The sequence below is a fragment of the Schistocerca nitens genome, chromosome 2 (genome assembly GCF_023898315.1).
Source record: "Schistocerca nitens isolate TAMUIC-IGC-003100 chromosome 2, iqSchNite1.1, whole genome shotgun sequence".
NCBI classification, from domain to species: Eukaryota; Metazoa; Arthropoda; class Insecta; order Orthoptera; family Acrididae; genus Schistocerca; species Schistocerca nitens.
This window is the reverse complement of record NC_064615.1, coordinates 609,163,079-609,182,059: the sequence shown is the minus strand read 5'-3', so window position 1 is coordinate 609,182,059 and position 18,981 is coordinate 609,163,079. Positions and strand designations below refer to the sequence as shown.

The 18,981-nt window shown below is 37.7% G+C and overlaps 2 protein-coding genes across 4 annotated transcripts in view; one reads left to right on the top strand and one right to left on the bottom strand.

Moving 5' to 3' along the window:
• LOC126236691 (phosphomannomutase) overlaps nt 1-10,504 on the bottom strand; it is a 40,884-nt gene extending 30,380 nt beyond the window's left edge. The window contains exons 1-4 of one of the 3 annotated variants that reach the window (XM_049946183.1): nt 10,272-10,504; nt 9,890-9,983; nt 2,055-2,172; nt 1,899-1,975 (exon numbers count right to left, since the gene is read on the bottom strand). In XM_049946183.1, coding sequence (XP_049802140.1) covers nt 1,899-1,975; nt 2,055-2,172; nt 9,890-9,983; nt 10,272-10,372 — 390 coding nt within the window. In that variant the 5' untranslated portion in view covers nt 10,373-10,504. Of the gene's footprint in view, nt 1-1,898; nt 1,976-2,054; nt 2,173-9,889; nt 9,984-10,055; nt 10,169-10,247 lie in introns of those variants that run through there. The other 2 variants (XM_049946185.1, XM_049946184.1) reach the window with 2 other exon arrangements.
• The window catches only part of LOC126236690 (N-sulphoglucosamine sulphohydrolase), a 107,761-nt gene continuing 99,166 nt past the window's right edge, over nt 10,387-18,981 (top strand). The window contains exon 1 of the mRNA XM_049946182.1: nt 10,387-10,523. Coding sequence (XP_049802139.1) covers nt 10,415-10,523 — 109 coding nt within the window. The 5' untranslated portion in view covers nt 10,387-10,414. The remainder of the gene's footprint in view (nt 10,524-18,981) is intronic.

The window sequence follows — 18,981 nt, the reverse complement described above, 5'->3', positions numbered from 1 at the left end:
CTGATCTTTCAAAGTGCCAACGCGCAGTTACGCCCGTCCTCTACATGCGGTGCTGTCTGCCAGCCATGCAGCAGCCGCACCACCTAAGCGGCCAGCCAGCCAGCAGCCACTAGACTTGGACTCAGTGCTGATTTGACTGTTACCGTGTACACATGTCTTACTTTGTCTACTTGCTCTGTGACTTACATGTATTGTGTTGTCTTTGAAATATGTGTTCAACTTGACGTTATAACATTTACATATCTCTGTATTTGAATGCGCATACCTATACCAGTTTCTTTGGCACTTCAGTGTGGTAATAAAACCAGGCTTTGTCAGTTACTGGCACTCTATTTTCACAAAGAACTGTTTTTCAAACTTGTTAGTATTTCTTTAGAATACAAGATACTACAGACCAATTGCCGTTCTGTTAAAGGGTATGGTGTCAACGTTGAACAAAGCTGTCTCTTTAAAGAGGTATTGCAGAATTGGACAGAATAGAAGGTGTGGGCACACCCAATGAGTGAAATAATAATATGTCAAATTATTGCCTTCCTCCACAAGTTACAATCCTGTAGCTCCAGTCTCTTCAATGATTAATCATGTAGAGTAACTTCAATGGCAAGTGTTCTCAAGACCGTAGTTACCCCTCTGAAGCTTCTGTACTTGTCTGACACTCTTCTCAAAGCCCTGAAGACAACTGGGATTAACTGTCAGATTTCAAGAAAAAAATAGACAGCAAAATTGATCATCTCTTCTTTCACTCTGTTGGGACATACTTTGTAACACCATCTGATCACAAGCGAGTTGTGTGTTGTTCAGTTGGATTTTCAAATTGTGAAAATCAAGTAGCATTTTTTCTCACTTATGTAGAACCACATTTCCAGGCCTCATTTGTACTACATTTCTGTAGGTCCTTAAATACTATAATTATTTTCTACTTAAATAAAGAGCTGCAAATTTCATATCAAACCAGATTCCCATACACAGGATTCCTACCTATTTTTCTTGAATTGCACGATTCAGTTTTTATAACATCTCACAATAAACATCTGCACTGAATGGCGTGTCCTCAAGGTGAAAAGTCTGCAGGAAGAGAACCTTTGCTGACCAACACTATTTTTTTTAAAAAATTGTCAAGCTTTTGGTATGGAGTAAATCTTCCGAACACTTAGTTTGATGATGAGTGTGCTGGGGGCTAATTCATTTACTCTCAATGTGTAGTGAGTGTTACTGCTTATCAGAAAGCAGTTTAGGATACCACCTCTTTGTTTCATCACAGCACACATTATGAATTTGAAATCAAACCTGGTCTCAAGAATTCCCAAATGATGTGTACACTTTAGATTAAACTAGCCTCGAGTTTTCTTTATTTCTCATTAGGCTTGTACTGCATTATAGATTACCCTTCTTATGTCAACTAAAAGGCAAACAAAATAAGAGGCTCAGTGTTCGTCTTTTCTTCTTCCTAGAACTGTTAATATAGTCTCAAAATTCTCAGCAAAGAGAACATTACAATTGTGTATGGTGTGAACCAATGACACACTTGAAGAAAGCACTTTATAGATCCAAATATTACTGGATCACCAAAGCAGAAAATGTATTGTAATATATTATTAAAATGTTTCTCACAAGTAGCGAGAGAGAGAGAGAGAGAGAGAGAGAGAGAGAGAGAGAGAGAGAGAGAGAGAGAGAGAGAGAGAGACAGAGAGAGAGAGAGAGACTTTTGTTTCAATCCTTTAATTATTTTCCTCAACTGAGTAATTATGTGTGGGGAAAATGTGACTATAAAGTAACTTCCATAACAGCACCAAAAATTATTAGAAACAACGGTATCTTCATTGATTAACTTGTTACTCACTTTGAGACATAGCAAATACAAGCAGCCATAGAAAAAAATAGGTAAAATATGACTTTACCTGTTTACCAATTTCCTGTCCTCTCTTGTATGCGAGCAATCCATTTTCAGCAAACACATAATCATATTTCTGAAGTGCTGGAATTTAAGAATTATCTCCTATTAATTGCATGAAGTATTTTGATATATGCCATAAAATATTTTTTCACTCACTTACCACTTTCACCTCCCAGCTGTCGAAGAATTTTTGACAGATCTGAACCACCAACAACACCAATGTTACATTTTGGTTTTATCTGTGCTTGAAGAAACTGTTCCATATCAGGCTCAATTATCTAAAAGATAACAAAGCCTTTTTGAGAAAATTGCCAAGTACTCACTCTGTAAAATACTTCTTAAAGCTGAATTAACACTTCACATGTGTAAACTTTCAAGAAGATGCTTACAAAACATTAACTTGACCAATTCTTTAGTATTGCATGCCAGTCTAAGACTCTTGCCAGGCAAGATTAACTGAGGAAGTAGATAAGTTCCAGAGAAGAGCAGTGCATTTCATCACTGGTTTGTTAGTAAGTAGGAAACCATTCTGGATGTGCTTCATGAGAGGCATTGTGTGTGGTGGAGATAACCATTACAGTTTCAACAGCTTGTGTTCAAAAGAAGAGTCTGACAACACATACATTTCGCTAATTGACCATGATTGGAAAATCAGAGAAATTAGAACTCCTACAGCTTACCAACATTCATTTTCCCAAGCATCAGTATCAGTTGTTAATGGAAAAAATTAAATTGGGGGGGGGGGGGGGGGGGGGGGGGGGAAGAATGAGAATGATGGTACCAGAAGTACCCTTTGTCACACACAGTAATGTGACTAGTAGAGTATAGGTGTAGATGTGGGAATGCAAGTTTTCATATTGTATACACTAGCTGTTACCCTTGGCCGAGCTTGCATATCAATAGTTTTGTTATGATGAGTGATGGTGAATAAGTAAAGTAAGCTATTATAAGTGCAACAATGTCAGCTGCCCTCCTGCGTCTGGATGTCTGGGTAACCATACTTGCCCCCCCCCCCCCCCCCCCCAAGTCTCCAAATGCCTGATGCTGCGGCAAGCAGTGTGGACGGAGAGGCTTGGGTAGAAACATGCATCTATGCATCCTGCTATCAAAGTAACTACACATCATACAATGTGCATATTATGCAACAAATTTGATAATTTTTAAAAATGGTTTATGTTCACTGATGTAAAAACATCCTATTAGGGGTTAATTTTTTTACTTTATAAAGTAGTCAATGTTGTTCCTCAGGATTCAAGCCATCTCTGTACCAAATTTCTTTAATTTCTGTTCAGCAGTTCAGTTGTGAAAATATGAGACTCCACACTTATAATATCAGTAAGGATACCATGTTTGGTTTTTTTACTAGGAAAACCTCCCTCTCATGATTCATCCTGCCAAAGTAAATCAATATGTACCTGAAACAAACAGGAAATTAACTGATAGGTAGTCTAATTTTCAGGATATGAGCCATAATACCTCCCAAACTGATGCATTTTCCAATAAGTTAATGTATATGCAGAATATATGGACATATATGTACATGCTGAATAAACTTCATCAAAAGCTTGTTTACTGAGAATAGAGCATTAAAAATAGTTGTTTCAGGTGGCTCATTTATTCAAACGAGAAAACTCACACAAAGAGGCTTACGACAGAGAACTAGCTGGTAGTCAGCATTACCGGGGTATGTATTTATGTCAATCTTCTATTAGTCAGCCTACCCTCTCTCTTTTCGTACCCTCCTCCTACTCTCTCTCCCTGACATCTCCTCCCCCCCCCCCCCTCCCATCCATTTCCTCCTCTGTGTCTCTATATCCATCTCCTTCTCTCCCCTCTCTCTGTCCATTTCCTCCTCCCCCTATCCATGCATATCTCCTCCTTCCACCTCACTGTCTGACCATCTCCTCCTCCCTTCTTTTCCACATTATTACGCTCTCCCAAGTAGTATGCTGGTAGTTCTTACAACAACACTATATTTTTTCAGGTCGTAACTAATATGTGCACCAAATTTGGTAGAAATCATTTAGGATAAGCTTTTTATCCATGGCTTTGCTCACATATGCGCATGTCAAATATAATTCACACATAATTCTACTCGACCATCATGTGAATGAAAAGAATATTCATAATACAGAAGAAAGCCTTTTGAATTATATTGAAAAATAAGTTTCAATACTTTGATTTTTCCACCATATATTTGAGAACACTGTGACTGTGTTACAAGATCCCACAAAACTGGAGGCCAACAAAACTGTTCATCCACCATAATACAAGGAACAGAAAACAATTTCTGTGCATTTCACATAAACTTCATAACTGAAAAAAGACCTAAATACTCTGGTATAAAGTTAATATGCACATTGCAAAGAGACTTACAAAACCTCAAAACTGAAATGATGATCCCAGCAACCCTAAATAGTTTCTAGTAGAAGAAGAATTCTATGGCGTGGCTGAGTGCATGAGCAGACAGTGAGTAAAAGTTCATTCTATGAGTTATACATTTCACACACTACATACAGACACACTAGTATTAGGAATTGGTATTATAAAGTGAACCAGAATTAGTAACACTCACAAACACAGGATAATATTATGTCAAAAAACTATATATTTTCTTAACTCTGGTAATGGAAGTCATTATGCATATAGTGCACAAGCTATTATATTTAATTACTGCGTAACCTATTATATGTATATTGTCTAGATCGTAAGCATAATCACCTGACCTATGTTAAATGTACATATCTGTACAAAAGGTAATTTATAAGAATAATAAAAATCACAATTACAATATTTCACTAGTACCTCTAGCAAATTTTGCCTTGCAGTTTCATATTCCTACAGCTTAATGTTTATGATGATGTTATCTCCTTAACTATGTGCAATAAAATAATCTTGCAGTTACATCCAGTGGTATATGTGGCTACTATCTGCGAAATGTGTTGTGGACAGAGTTAGTAGTAGTAAAGTAATAAACTAAAACATTATGTATGTTGTGGCAGCTTTCCAAGCGTCTCAGTGTTCATGACGCCATACCCCCTTAACTGTCTCTTGAACACTGATATATTTTTCTAGATACATTCAGCAGCATACGTGGATACTGTCTGCAACATGTTTTGCAAATAAAGTTAGTAGGAAAGAAGTAATAAGTTATAATGCCATGCTTCAAGTGGCAGTTTCATTGCATGAAGAGCGAAAATGTAATCAGCAATAAATATTTTTTTTTTTCCTTTTATCATTTTGTACGGATTGTCAGTGATAAAAGTTTTGTAAAGGTTCAAAATTATGTATGAAGTTTGTTCCAAGTCATTAAGTGCTCTCATTCCCAAATACTGGATGAATGAAGTCTAGGTATTCGCGTGTCAGAGGCTACACAGCTTTTTCACCCACATCCCTTTGATAGAAAAGTAATTCTTACCCCCACAGCAATGATTTCCAAACAGAAAGTGATGTGTAGACCAAGTTTGGTTGAGGAGATATGGAACACACATACCTACATACATACATACATACATACATACATACATACATACAGGTATTAGCTTTATTAATCATCTTGAGGTTGAAGCTCTTTTGTCTGTGTTTGCTTTAACAAGACATCGGCTTTTGGATGGGGTCCACCTTTGGCAAAACACAATTTTGTTTTATATCCCAAACATGTTTCATTGCAGGTGCAGCATCATCAGCGAACTTTTATATTATGGCTGTTAAACATAAAGAATATTCTTTACTGTTTGTATACATGTAAATATTAGCTTTTACAATCGTAATTGCAAATTTTGAAGAACACACACAATTATGTATTTGTACCTTTTTACCACATGGTGTACAGTAAAGAACATTCTTTATGTTTAACAGCCATAAAATAAAAGCCAACAGATGATGCTGCAACTGCAGTGAAATATGTTTGGGATATAAAACAAAATTGTGTTTTGCTAAAGGTGGACCCCATCCAAAAACGTATTTATTACAAACTTTATTGTTCTCTTTCTGTCAATGGATCATTGTTCCACTTATGAGCAGCAATTATTTTCAACTTAAAATAAATGTAATATGGAAATGGGTTAATCACTTATTGATTTGGGTTAATCACTTTTTGATGTAGGCATAATCCAATATGTTACATTTACAGAGTGGTAGTAAAAGTCCATGGTTTTGGAAGCTGTACATGATTTATGGGTGCAGAAACTTCTCATTTTTAACTATAGGAAGTTATAGCTGATAATTAAAATATAAGAGTACTGTTAATATATGAATCTGCACTGATCCAAAATACTTTCGTGCTACCTGCATTTCTGTGAATGTATGAGACATTAGAGTCAAGAAAAGTAGGGAATAAAATAATAAGCCCTATATGAAAAGAAAAAAAAAGAACTCATCTGTGAAATCAAAATCTGCTATTGGGTAAAATTCTATATGATGTTCTCCACCGCTTGTTTTGCATCATGATTGTATCCCACTGGACATGGAATCCAATAGATAGCCTCAAAGTGAACTGTCTGTCTTCACCAGTGGTCTTCCTGAGGTAATCTAGTGCATGAGGAGAGTGCCTGTGACAACACACTTCAAGTTTTAGCATGCTTAATTGGTTTCATGACAGCAGATGCCACATGTCATTCCATTTGGTTGATTACTACCTCCTACCAGAAAGTATTCATAAGTTTGGTGCATTATGCTCATGTATTATCATCTTGAAAAATTAACCCATCAATGAAATGTTGGCTGTAGGGGTGGACAATAATTTGGAGTATCCTGTCCCAATACTGTACAACATTCAAGTTAATCTTGATATTGATGAAGGGTGTCCAACATCTGTATATGGTATCAGCTCAAAACATGACTGAACCACATCCCTGCTGAACCTGTTGGCTTGCATTGTTACTTGTATGTTTCTACAGTTTTCTAAACCAATCATTAAGCATAAAACAAATCCTGCACTCATCAATGAAGCAAATCTGATATTACTAATCCAGTTTAAATTCCAGGCGTTCCCTGTCCATTTTCTTCGCGCACCACAGTGATGGAAGATTTGTATTGTTGCCCATAATGCATGCTTACGGGCCACACAGAAGCTTACTATAATGTTCAAAACTGTGCTCCCAAAAAAGAAAACACGTAGTTCTGTTGCATTCTCCTCAGGATGTCCAAGTGCCTTAATCTGCAGGAAGCAGGAGGTGTAGTTGACTGTGGGTGACCACTAAAAGACAGATCTTCTATATTCAGTGTCACACGATATTAGTCGAATGTTCGAAATGCATCACTAGGGTGAACACCAATACAGTGGGTAACTTCCTATGCTGACAAAGCTTCTTGTTGTAGAGCGACAGTAGCTGCAATGTCGAAGCTTGAAATGATGATTTGAGTCATGTTGACAGAATGAACAGTATACAAGTGACCCAATCATAAATGGAAACACTGTATACACAACCAAAGAATGCTTTGTTTCATTACTGAGATAGCTGTACATAGCAATTTCCTGTGGTCAAAAGAGAAACAGGTTTTTGACGAAATTAAAAAAATAAATAAAATTGTGCTACTCATGCAGGTGATGCCAAACTGTTTTCAATCAGTTTACTATCGAAGAACACAATTGCAGACCAATCAAAGAGAATGTGAAACACAATACATTTCCACCGTTAGATAAATATGTGCCAATCCAGACATAGACAAAGCATGTGCAGATAAACCACAATGTATTGCTTGTTTATGTCAGCATGTACAGAATGCATCAGTTATAACAAGATTGGGATACAGAACTATCATCTCTAAGGCTGTAATAAAATTTTCTGTTTAAAATTTGAGTTATGGCAAATTCTGTTTAAAATATCACTCGTAGCAGCAGGTACTGAAATAGGGCTTTGTCTTTGACGTCACCAAACTTACTGCTGTTTGGCATATTGCATGTACACATAAAATGGTCTGTTTCACAGCTGTTTCTGTAGGTTTACAGCGGTATAAATGAATTATGCATTTAATTGAAACACACAACATGATCAATTCAGTCTTGAAACATTACTGTTTATAAGAAATTCAAAGGCTGTTGTCATTCAAATAAAAACTGGCTGATGTAGTAATCAATGCTAGTCATGATGAACAGCAATGAAAATCACTAAAATTCAACAAGGCAATAAGGTCCAGTCGAAAGACAATTTGCTTTCTTCTTAACCATAGTTTGCCACAGATCACTTTTGTTCTCAATGATTAAAAAATAACACAGGTTACACCCACCTCATGTAAAAACCGCAGGCTTGATACGTAGAACTACTATACTACATCAACTGTTTGCATTTCAAGCATACTCATCTACCTGGGATAAAATGACCATCTTGATGATATCCAGCAAGAATTCTGCAGACACTAGTCCTGTGAAACTTGTGCTTCTCACATATATCTTGACAATCATAGATAGACACAAGCTGGTTAATTAAGTGTTTGTGAAATTTCAAAAAGCTTTTGACTCTATACCAAACTTACACCTACTAAAGAAAATGTTTCTGTGATATATTTAGCTAAGATTACCACTGTTTGAAACTTCTTGACATGTTGAGCATGCCATGTTATTCTGTATGGAAAATTATCCAATGACACAAAGTTAACTTTAGGAAACGCCAAAGAATGTGTGATAGGCCATTTCTGTTCAAATTATATGCTAATGACTTAGTAGATGAACCATCAGCTCCACTAGACTTATGTAGGTCTAACGAACAACGTTTCGTTTCTTGAAAATGAGGGGGGCTTTTCATCTGTTGAAATACTGTTACCGACTGTATTCCTGTAAGTTATAAATAATGAATTAAAAACAATCTGCTGAGATGAGCAATCACCCCCACCCCCTCTTTCCCCAGCAGTCTCTGCAATCTGCAGTCTATCCTACAAGAAGGGTAACTGACATGATAAATGTTATTAGTACTGTGAAAAGGCTTCATTGTAGCAGTAACTCTTAAACAAATTTTACGAACTATTACATAAAAAATGCATGACAAGTCAAGTATGTGTCAACCACAAAGTCAAAATAATAGTCACTGCATACACAAGAATGTGTGAAGGATATCTATAGCTAAAACATACAAACAAGTAAGTGCATGTGTTACGGAGGCTAGGCATCATACATCTACAAATGTACTAAGGGACTGCACCATCCAAAAGACCCTAGTTACTTACAATAATGGTTGTTGCCTATTTTGACAGCCAGTCTGCTTTGCAATACAACTGATCCACTTAGTCACAAGCTAACAAATATGCTCAAGAAAAGAAGGTGTTTAGCATGGCTCACAATCACCTTTGCATAGTCTGGATGACCTCATTGTGATCAGCAAATTTTGCAGTGGTCTTTTAAACATCGAGACAAGTTAAAATTTAACAATGTGAAGAGCATGTTTCATCATTTCAAATTTCGGATCATGCAGTGGATCTGTTGTATATGCAGTCATACGAGAGAGCAGCCTATCACAGAGAAGCACTTCTCGTGTGACAGTGTTGAAGTGCCTTACTCACATGTCATTGTAATAAGCACTAATCACAGTTTGGATCCCCTCCTGAAACTCCACCAATATATAGCCTTTGAAAGCACAAAAGACATTTAGAATTATTTGATCAGTGGATGGCTACATCATAAACTGCTGATGTGAATCCTGATTAACTGCATTCTGCAGCACTTTTCTAAGCATTGGTTAAAACTTGCATACGCATACAGTAGTCTTCTTGTGTGTGGAAATTAATTCTAATGTTTAGAAGAGTTTTACTCACATAATGTATGAACCTATGAAATAGATGTCTCAACTCTGCAAATACTTTGACAAAGGAGAATGTTCTTTCTTTAAGATGACGAAATTGTACTTTATAAAACCCTGTCCTCAGTAAGTAACCATTGAGACAAATAAGTACAGAAATAATATGTTATTCAGTGATTTGTTATTCTGGGCTAATATTAGAAGAAATGTTGAAGTTCACATTTATGTGATGGTGACAGGCGAGAAATTAATCAAATTGTAATACCTGCACTGGTGCAGTAAGTGTACCATCCACGTCAAATAAGCACAGGATTTCATCTCTTCCGCTCATGTTTTTGCAGCAGACGCCTTCTCTTGACCTACAAAGAAAACATTTAATCAACACTTGGTTTGTATTGGATACTATTGTTTTATGTCGAGTTACTACTGACACGATGACCTAGCCACTTGAGGGAAATTAGCCAGCGTGTTAATAAACTTTTCCGCTGACAGAGCACCTACTGATGACATCTCATGCTACTTTATCTTTCCACAAATGTAGACAACATTGTATTGTACAAGAATAATGTAAGGTCATGTTTTTCTTCTGTTGTCTATTACTTATTCCTGAAATTAACCCTTACAATCTGCAAGTATGTGTTCCTTACAATTGTTTTCTCTTCAAACAACTGGCGCCGAACCATAACCGGCACACGCGGCGGTAAACAAACGTAGTTGGCACTATTGCCAGTTTGGCATTACAGTACATGTGACGTGTCAAGTGTAAACAATCTTTCAGTGAAATTGCGAGATGTGGGTTTATTCTGGCACACGTTCACCCACAATATTTCACTTTGTTTTAATAGTGTTTGTGCTGACAGACAACGTTGTGTGCAACAGAAATGTGTTATTACTTGTTGGTTGGTATTAAAAGGACATACGCATGTCGATTTACTACATTGTTAATGATTTGCCATATGTAACAGGATGAGGAAAATGGTTCGAATTTCTGAGCAGATTACAGATTCATAGAATCACAAGTGTCGTGATTCGATGTACATTTCTTAGTCGGTCTGTTAAGAAAAAAAAAAAAAAAAAAAGAAAAGAAAAAAGAAATACGAACTGCGGGCATAGACGAACCGTATCTAAAAACTTTTTTTTTTTCAATTCTTTCTCGTATTTGGTTTCAAGTTTCATAAGTAAAATATAGAATGCTGTAGATGTGATAAAAGAAAGGAAGATGAATTTATTTTGCAAATGGCAGTTGAATTATTCTATGATTTATATTTTTTCATAGTTCTGCTAGCGCAGTTGATGGTTTAACTAGGAGCGCCAAAGATTACTATTTTGTCACGCAGAAAAGCAACCGCGAGATATGAATGATGATATAATTTTTTTTCTGTTATGTAAATACATGTTTATGACCTAAACAGTAACACTTCATATGTGTAACGGAACAAAGTTAGTTATTGCCAATCTGCAGTAGCCCCTGCCTTATTCTTATTATCCACATGAAATAGTAATATTCCAGCATTGAAAGGCATTCGACAACAATCACTCTTGTCGTAATTTACAAACTCAGCAGGGGCAGTTAGCATATCTCACTAAACTAATACCCCAAGCAGATACGAATTTAGACTAGCAGTACCGATAGTGTAATACTGAATCTTCGAAATGAGTGATCCCTCAGCAACATACATCGAACAGGTATTGCCTGTGTAGGTTAAAAGTCTGAATATGAGTTTCATTTGCGGTATAGAATTTTAACTTGTTAGAAAATTTGCCCATAGTATACAAAATAGTTTATTCATCTTGTTAGTATATGATTTATAACAATTATTACTCTAGCCAGAAGACCTGGCAGTACTGCAAGACATATGTGTAGTGTATCAAGATGAAAAAAAAAGGGTTAATTTACTTGTCAACAACTCCAAAAAGCTGATAGAAAGAAGCACAAAATATTAAATTTTAATATCCCATTGATAAGAAGATAACATGGAACACAAGCTCAGACCAGACAAGGATGGGACAGGAAGATCTTGTTGGCTGAATAAAAATTTAGGCCCACTTCTTCTGAATGCAAGCCTAGTGTTTTAACTCTTGTGCTGCCTACCCTGATAAAAACTTACTTAAAGTATAAAACTCAGTTCAGTAAACTGTGCTGTAAATGATGTAACAGAAAGGCAAGCTTGGTTTCTGCCCAGGAAAAAATACATGTTCACAAATGTTAAACTTCACACTGTTTATTAAGAATGCCATGGACAATAACAACATTGTGGGTTTGCCACTCATAGGTATCTCTACCAGCTAGAATGGGTTAACACCAGACACATGCTGCACAAGATCCACATTAAAACAAAAGGTTTCACACTTAAGATGACAAAATGACCACATAGTTTGCAGAATTCAAGGATGGAAGGCACTGTTAATGGCAACAGAAAAATAGTCTACTTAATGGCAACATACTAACACCAACACATTTTAGTTTTTATACCAATGACCACTCTTCATGAACAAAGTATCCTGCAGAGGTGAGATGGCTTCACCTGCAACCAAAACAGAGGGTTAGCTGTGCAGAGGCCAGATATCAGAGATCTTTGGAGAAAACAGAAGCAGCTGTATGAAAATCAAGAACTCAGGTGGCAAACCAGTACTAAGCAAAGAATGGAAAGCTGAAAAATGGAAGGAATATATAAGAAGGGCTATAAGTTAGGAAGTAAATGATGATGAGATGGTAGATATGATACTGTGAGAAGTATCTGACAGAGCAAGAAAATACCTAAGTCAAAACAAAGCCCCTGGAGCAGACGACATTTCCTCAGAATTATTGAGATTCTTGGGAGAGCCAGCCATGACAAAACTATTCAATCTCATGTGCGAGATATATGAGACAACTAAAATACCTTTAAGAAGAATGTAATCAAACCATTAGTTGAAAAGGTCAGTCTTGAAAATACTGATGCAGATTATTTACAGAAGAACAGAAAAACTATGAAAAGCCAACATTGAGGAAGATCAGTTTGGGTTACAGGAAAATGTAGGAACATGTGAGACCATACTGATCCTATAGCTTATCTCAGAAGATAGGTGAGAGAAAGGTAAACCTTGCTTTATAGCATTTGTTGATTTAAAGAAAGTGTTGGACCATGTTGACTAGAATACAGTTTTGAAATTCTGAAGGTAGTAGGGATAAAATATGGGGGTGAAAGGTTATTTACAGCTTGTATAGAAATCAGAGTGCAGTTATAGGAGTTGAAGGACATGAAAAGAAAGCAGAGGGCAAGAAGGAAGTGGTCCACAGCCAGTAATGGAGGTGCATCCAGCATCTCCCCCCCCCCCCCCCCCCCGCCTTCCTCATCCCACCAACATGTTACTTCATCCACGGTTTGTAACCATGGACATGTGCTGGGAGCATCTCTGTTGTTGCTCCACCTGCTCCTAAAGTCAGTTTCTTGTGGCATATCTCCATCCTCTTCTTAATCAGATTAAGTGCAGGTTCCTAGAACTTACTAAGGATATAGGCCCCATCATGGCTGATCAGCATTTCCCTTACACAAATCTTGGTAGATTCTTTAATGACACAGTCCCAGAAGTTCAATATAAGTTTCAAAACCATAGTCTGGCCATAATCTGTCCCATGTAATTGTACTAGGCAATGTTTCATGATTACTGACATGTTAGGTTGCTGCAGTCAGGTGTGGTATCAGTGTTCTTGCCAATGAAATTCTGTATACTGTATATGTCATACCACAATTCAAGGTATCTGGCAGATCTCAGATTTCTGTAGTCTGAGGTCATCCTAGATACTACCAAGCAGATCCATATTTTTGCTGGTGGCTGGAACATTGTCTTCACTTGGTGTTTCTGGAGAATTCATCATACCTTTCTGAATAATGCGCCATAAAATGGAATAACACAATGGGTGCATCTCACGAGGTTAGCTCTCTGAATTTGCCACTCCATTTAGCCATTCCTCTGGAACACTCTTCTCAGATGTCTGAGTTCACGATTGAAACTCTCATTGTCAGAGAGGATGCGAGCCTTATGTTTCAGTGTGTACAGCACCCCATTCTTCTGCACCAGGTGGTGGCAGCTGTCTGTATGTAAATAAAGGTTGGTTTGTATCTTTTTATAATATCTATTGTGGCCCAACATGCCATTCTCTCTTCTTATTGCTGGAACATCCAGAAAGGTGAACACTCCATCCACTTCGACTTCTGTGGTAAAACTGATGTTCTGTTGCATGGAACTGAGATGTATGAGGAAATCATTCTTCCATGAGGCTATATGATGAAGGTTTCATTGAAAAAAAAGGTAGGTTTTCATTGGGCTGATTCCAGGGTTTCCTCCTGGAAATGTTCTGTGTACATGTTGATGACAGCTGGTGGAAGTGGACTTCCTTTGGCTACTGCTTCCATCTGCTCATAGTAAACACCTTCAAAAAGGAATTATGTTGACTTAAGACATGCCTAAAAAGGTTGACTGCCTGTATCTCATGTTTTGCCCAATAAGTTGCAAGGATTCTTGTGAAGGCATTCTAGTGAAAAGACAGACAATATCTAACCTCATAAGGATGTCTGTATCCATAGGCTTAAAGTTGTAAAGGCATCTAACAAAATCCATGGACTTGTGAATATGACGTGGACATTACCTGTTGTAAGGGCTAAGCATGTCCTTCAAATATTTGGGGAGTGAGTATGTGCTGCTAACAATATGGCATAAAGGGACCCCTTTCTTTTGAACCTCTGGAAGTCCATAATGTCTCAGTGGAACTGGTGCTTTCTTTCAAAGCTTGTTAATTACTGTATCTAGCAAGATATATTGTTTGAAAAGTGCTACAGTCTTCCATGCACCCTCTTGATAGGATCAGTCTTGATCTTGCGGTATGCACTGTCTCATAGCAGGCTCCACAAATCTGTCAGTCTAATGCTGGTGAGGTAGGACCATAGTTGTGCTTCCTTTGTTGGTTGGTAAGACCTCAGTATCTGGATCTTCTCTTAGTTCATATGTGGCTGCCCTCCACATGGTAGAGATGTTCAGTTTTGTTTGTGTGAGAGGACAATGGAGTTCGCAACATAATTCTTCAGCTGTTTCAGGTAGAAGTCATGGAGCTGCATGTTTTATTGTGCTGATGATGTCCATGATAGGTGTGGATTTATGAGTTGGTACAAAACTGAATCCTTTCACAAGAACTGCAACTGCATCTTCATCCAGTTTTTTGGCTGCGAGATTGATGATAGTCTTGCAGGGAGCATCATGAGGTCGTATTTCTGATATACGGCTGAATTTCGATGTTTGACATCTGGAGGCCTTCCTTTGTGCAGAGGCTGCTGTGGCCCATGTGACACCGTCAATGCATCCTTGTGTCCAGGAACAGAGCAGCGTGTTGGTAAGAGGGAGGGGGCAGGGGAATCCTATATGCACCTCCACTCCTGGGTGCGAACTGCAGACAGAGCAACAGGTTAGAGTGGGGGCTAAAGTGATAGAAGCACCATACCAGCTCCCAGGCAGTCAGTTCATCAGTGCACGTGATGATGGCAATGTAGTCACCTGCCAAAATACTGTGCCCATTGGGCACTGACATCTGGCTGTCCACCCATGAATGACTTTGTCTGGTTATAAGATGCACATTGACAAAAGTAAAACTAGGGTAATGGAATGTAGTAAAATTAAACAGGTGATGCTGAGGGAATTATTAGGAAATGACACACAAAAGTATTAGATGAGTTTTGCTATCGGGCAGCAAAACAACTGGTCATGGATAAACTAAAGAGGATATAAAATGCAGACTGGTCATAGTAAGAAAAACATTTGTGAAAATAAGCTAGTTCTTAACCTTTAAAAAAGAAAGAGTTTGGAAGTCTTTTCTGAAATTATTTGTGTGGAGTGTAGCATTGTATGGAAGTGTAATGGGGAAGATAAACAATTCAGACAAGAAGAGAATAGAAGTATTTGAATTGCAGTGCTACAGGAGAATTCTGAAGATTAGATGATAGATTATGGATTGAGTAACTATTGAGGAATCAAATGGAAATTAATATCACAACTTTGAGTAAATGAGGTGATCGCTTTGTAGGACATGCCCTGAGGCATCAAAGAATTGTCAGTTTAGCAATGGGGGGAAGTGTGAGGGGAAAAATTGTAGAAGGAGACAAAGAGAGGAATACAGTAAGCACTTTCAGGTGGATGTAGGTTCCAGTAGTTATGCAGAGATGAAGAGGCTTGCTCAGGGTAGACCAGTGTGGAGAGCTGCATCAAACCAGTCTTCAGGTTGAAGACCACAACAGCAACAACATTAACAACAATGACTGACCACTACCTGGTGACAGCAAAAACTTCATTTGTTGTTGGCTGATAATGCAACTAGCCAAATTTGTGGCTGGTTGCATTATTCAGCAAAAAACAGTAATGGCCATGGAGCTCACAATATCCAACATGGCTAAAATAATTTCATTCATGCTGATGAATGAGCTGTTGCCATCCAAAGCAGTGTGTTTGATGAGGTATAAGCAAGGGTTTCTAAAACACTAGAGAAACTTGAACAATACTGTGTGCGGGACCAACTTCAGTCTAACACCACAAAAACCCAGGTTTGTGCCTTTCATCTGTGAAACAGACATATATCCAGAGGACTCCATGTTGCTTGGAAAGGAATGTTCTTGGAGCACTTTCCGTATTCAAAATACTTGGGAGCTTCTCTCAGCAGAGCCCTGACACATAAACAGCACTGTGCCAACATCAAAATGAAAGCAAATGTTGATTCTTGACACAGTCTGTATATGTCCACTTGTTGTCTGGTGGCATATATCTAAGTTGATAAGCTGTACAATATCCTATAATGGATTGCCTTTATTTTTCAATTCATATGACTTAACCCAGAGAGCTTCTTTTATTCAGAATATGATTGATTTTTGCATTATGTGTTGAACAACATATTTACATTCTTTTTATGTACATCCTTTAACTGGCTCTCTCTCATTAATTTTGACTACTACATGCTATGAAGGTACTTTGGCCTCTGCAATATTTAGGATATCATTGAGGCATGCCCCATTTTTTTCCATATCAGAGTGTCAATTAAGTATACCTCATGATGTATTTTTCTCTCATGATTAGACATTCCTTCAGAGTATGTAGATTTGCTACACCTCTCGAATTCCTTTATTCCCTAAGATATAGTACTGCTCACAAAATGCCCTTTACTCCATTTTTATTTCTAATGAATGCATTATTTTTTTTCTGACCAGCATGAGTTTCATGTCCAAGATTTCTTCTTTTTGTTCTAATTCTTCTCCGAGTTTGTTGTATCCTTTGTACAGAGTTTTGCATCTCACTTCTTTGATTTGATTGTAGATGGCTTCAGTTTTGAACAAGGCTTCCAGGGACCGCATCATCGAACTCCATTTCAAGAAATCTTATTTCAGGAATTCCTTTTTTCCCCCTTCTTTCGGGTTCCAACTGAATTCTGTTTTACTTATGTATTATCCAAGATACACTATACATTGATCCATATTTTTCTGTGGCTGTAGTTTACTATAATTCTGTGATATATAAAGAAGTTTCATCCAATTAATGTATTGAAGTATAAGGCCACCTTATGTCCAATTAAATGGAGGGTCTGGGTCATGTAAAAGGTTTGGTCCCTTGCATACATAGCACATCCTCTGACATCCCTCCTGCTGTCAGTTTTATCGATCAATGTGGTTTATCAACTGGCTGCATTTTATTACACTCAGTTGTGCCCTTGTTTCTAATAGTGGGTTTAGTCTTACATTTGTGCTCCATGGGCTAAAGGGTTCCAGATAATCACCTTTCTGTGTGCAGTCTAGTGTTAAAGTAATGTCAGAATGAGATGATTGCATGGTCATTACAGTTGTTAATTTCTCTGCCCTAAAGATTTTGATGGTCTAAACACCTAACTGTATGCTATTGAGGAATTTTTTCTAGATTGGAGGAGTGAATCCTCACTTCATTTACATGTCTGGTGTATTATAATTTGTACCTTCACACATGCTCCCTTGAGTCTTGGATGATAGCACTGGCTGCATGTACCTGCCCTTAGTCTCTCTGTTACTTTACAGTTATATCAAATACCTGCACATCAATGTGTCCTGAGCTTCTGTTTGTGTGGTGTATTTTCACTTTTGTCTTATAGTTCACGAACCATGGATGCTGCCGTTGGTGGGGTGGCTTGCATGCCTCAGTGATACAAATAGCTGCACCATAGGTGCAAACACAGCGGAGGGGTATCTGTTGAGAGACCACACATATGTGTGGTTTCTGAAGAGGGGCAGCAGGCTTTTTAGTAGTTGCAGGGGCAACAGTCTGGATGATTGACTGATATGGGCTTGTAACATCAACCAAAACAGCCTTGCTGTGCTGGTATTGCAAACAGCTGAAAGCGAGGGGAACTGCAGCCTAATTTTTCCTGAGGGCAAGCAGCTTTACTGTACAGCTCTTGGGTAAAATATTCCAGGAATAAAATGATCACCCATTCAGATCTCCAGGTGGGGACTACTCAGGAGAATGTCATGATCAGGAGAAACAAAACTAGCATTCTACAGATCAGACTGCAGAATGTTAGATCCCCTAATCAGACAGGTAGGTTAGAAAATCTAAAAAGGGAAATGGATAGGTTGAAGTTAGATATAGTGGGAATTAGTGAAGTTTGGTGGCAGAAGGAACAGGACTTCTTGTCAGGTAATACAGGATTATAAATACAAAGTCAATAGGGTAATGCAGGAGTAGGCTTAATAATGAATAAGCAAATAGAAATGCTGGTAAGTTACTATGAACAGCACAGTGAATGCCTTCTCATGGCCAAGATAGTTTTCAAGCCCACATTCACCACAGTAGTACAAGCTTATTTGCCAACTAGTGTCTCAGGTGATGAAGAGATTGAAGAAATATACAGGTAAATAAATTACTCAGATAGTTAAAGAAGATGAAAATTTAACTGTGATAGGGGACTGCATTTGATAATAGGAGAAGGAAAACTAGTAGGTGAATATGGATTGGGGGAAAGGAATGAAAGAGGAAGCCACCTGGTATAATTTTGCACATAGTGTAATTTAAACATTGCTAACACTAGATTTAAGAATCATAAAAGAAGGTTGTATACATGGAAAAGACCTAGAGAGACTGGAAGGTCTCAGAATGATTATATAATGGTTAGAAAGAGATTTAGGAACCACATTTTAAATTGTAAGATAATCCAATGGGCAGATATGGACTCTGACCACAATTCATTGGCAATGAACTGTAGATTAAAACTTAAGAAATTGGAAAAAAATAGGAAATTAAGGAGATGAGACCTGTATACGCTGAAAGAACTAGAGGTTGTTGAGAGCCTCAGAAGGATCACTAAACAACAACTGA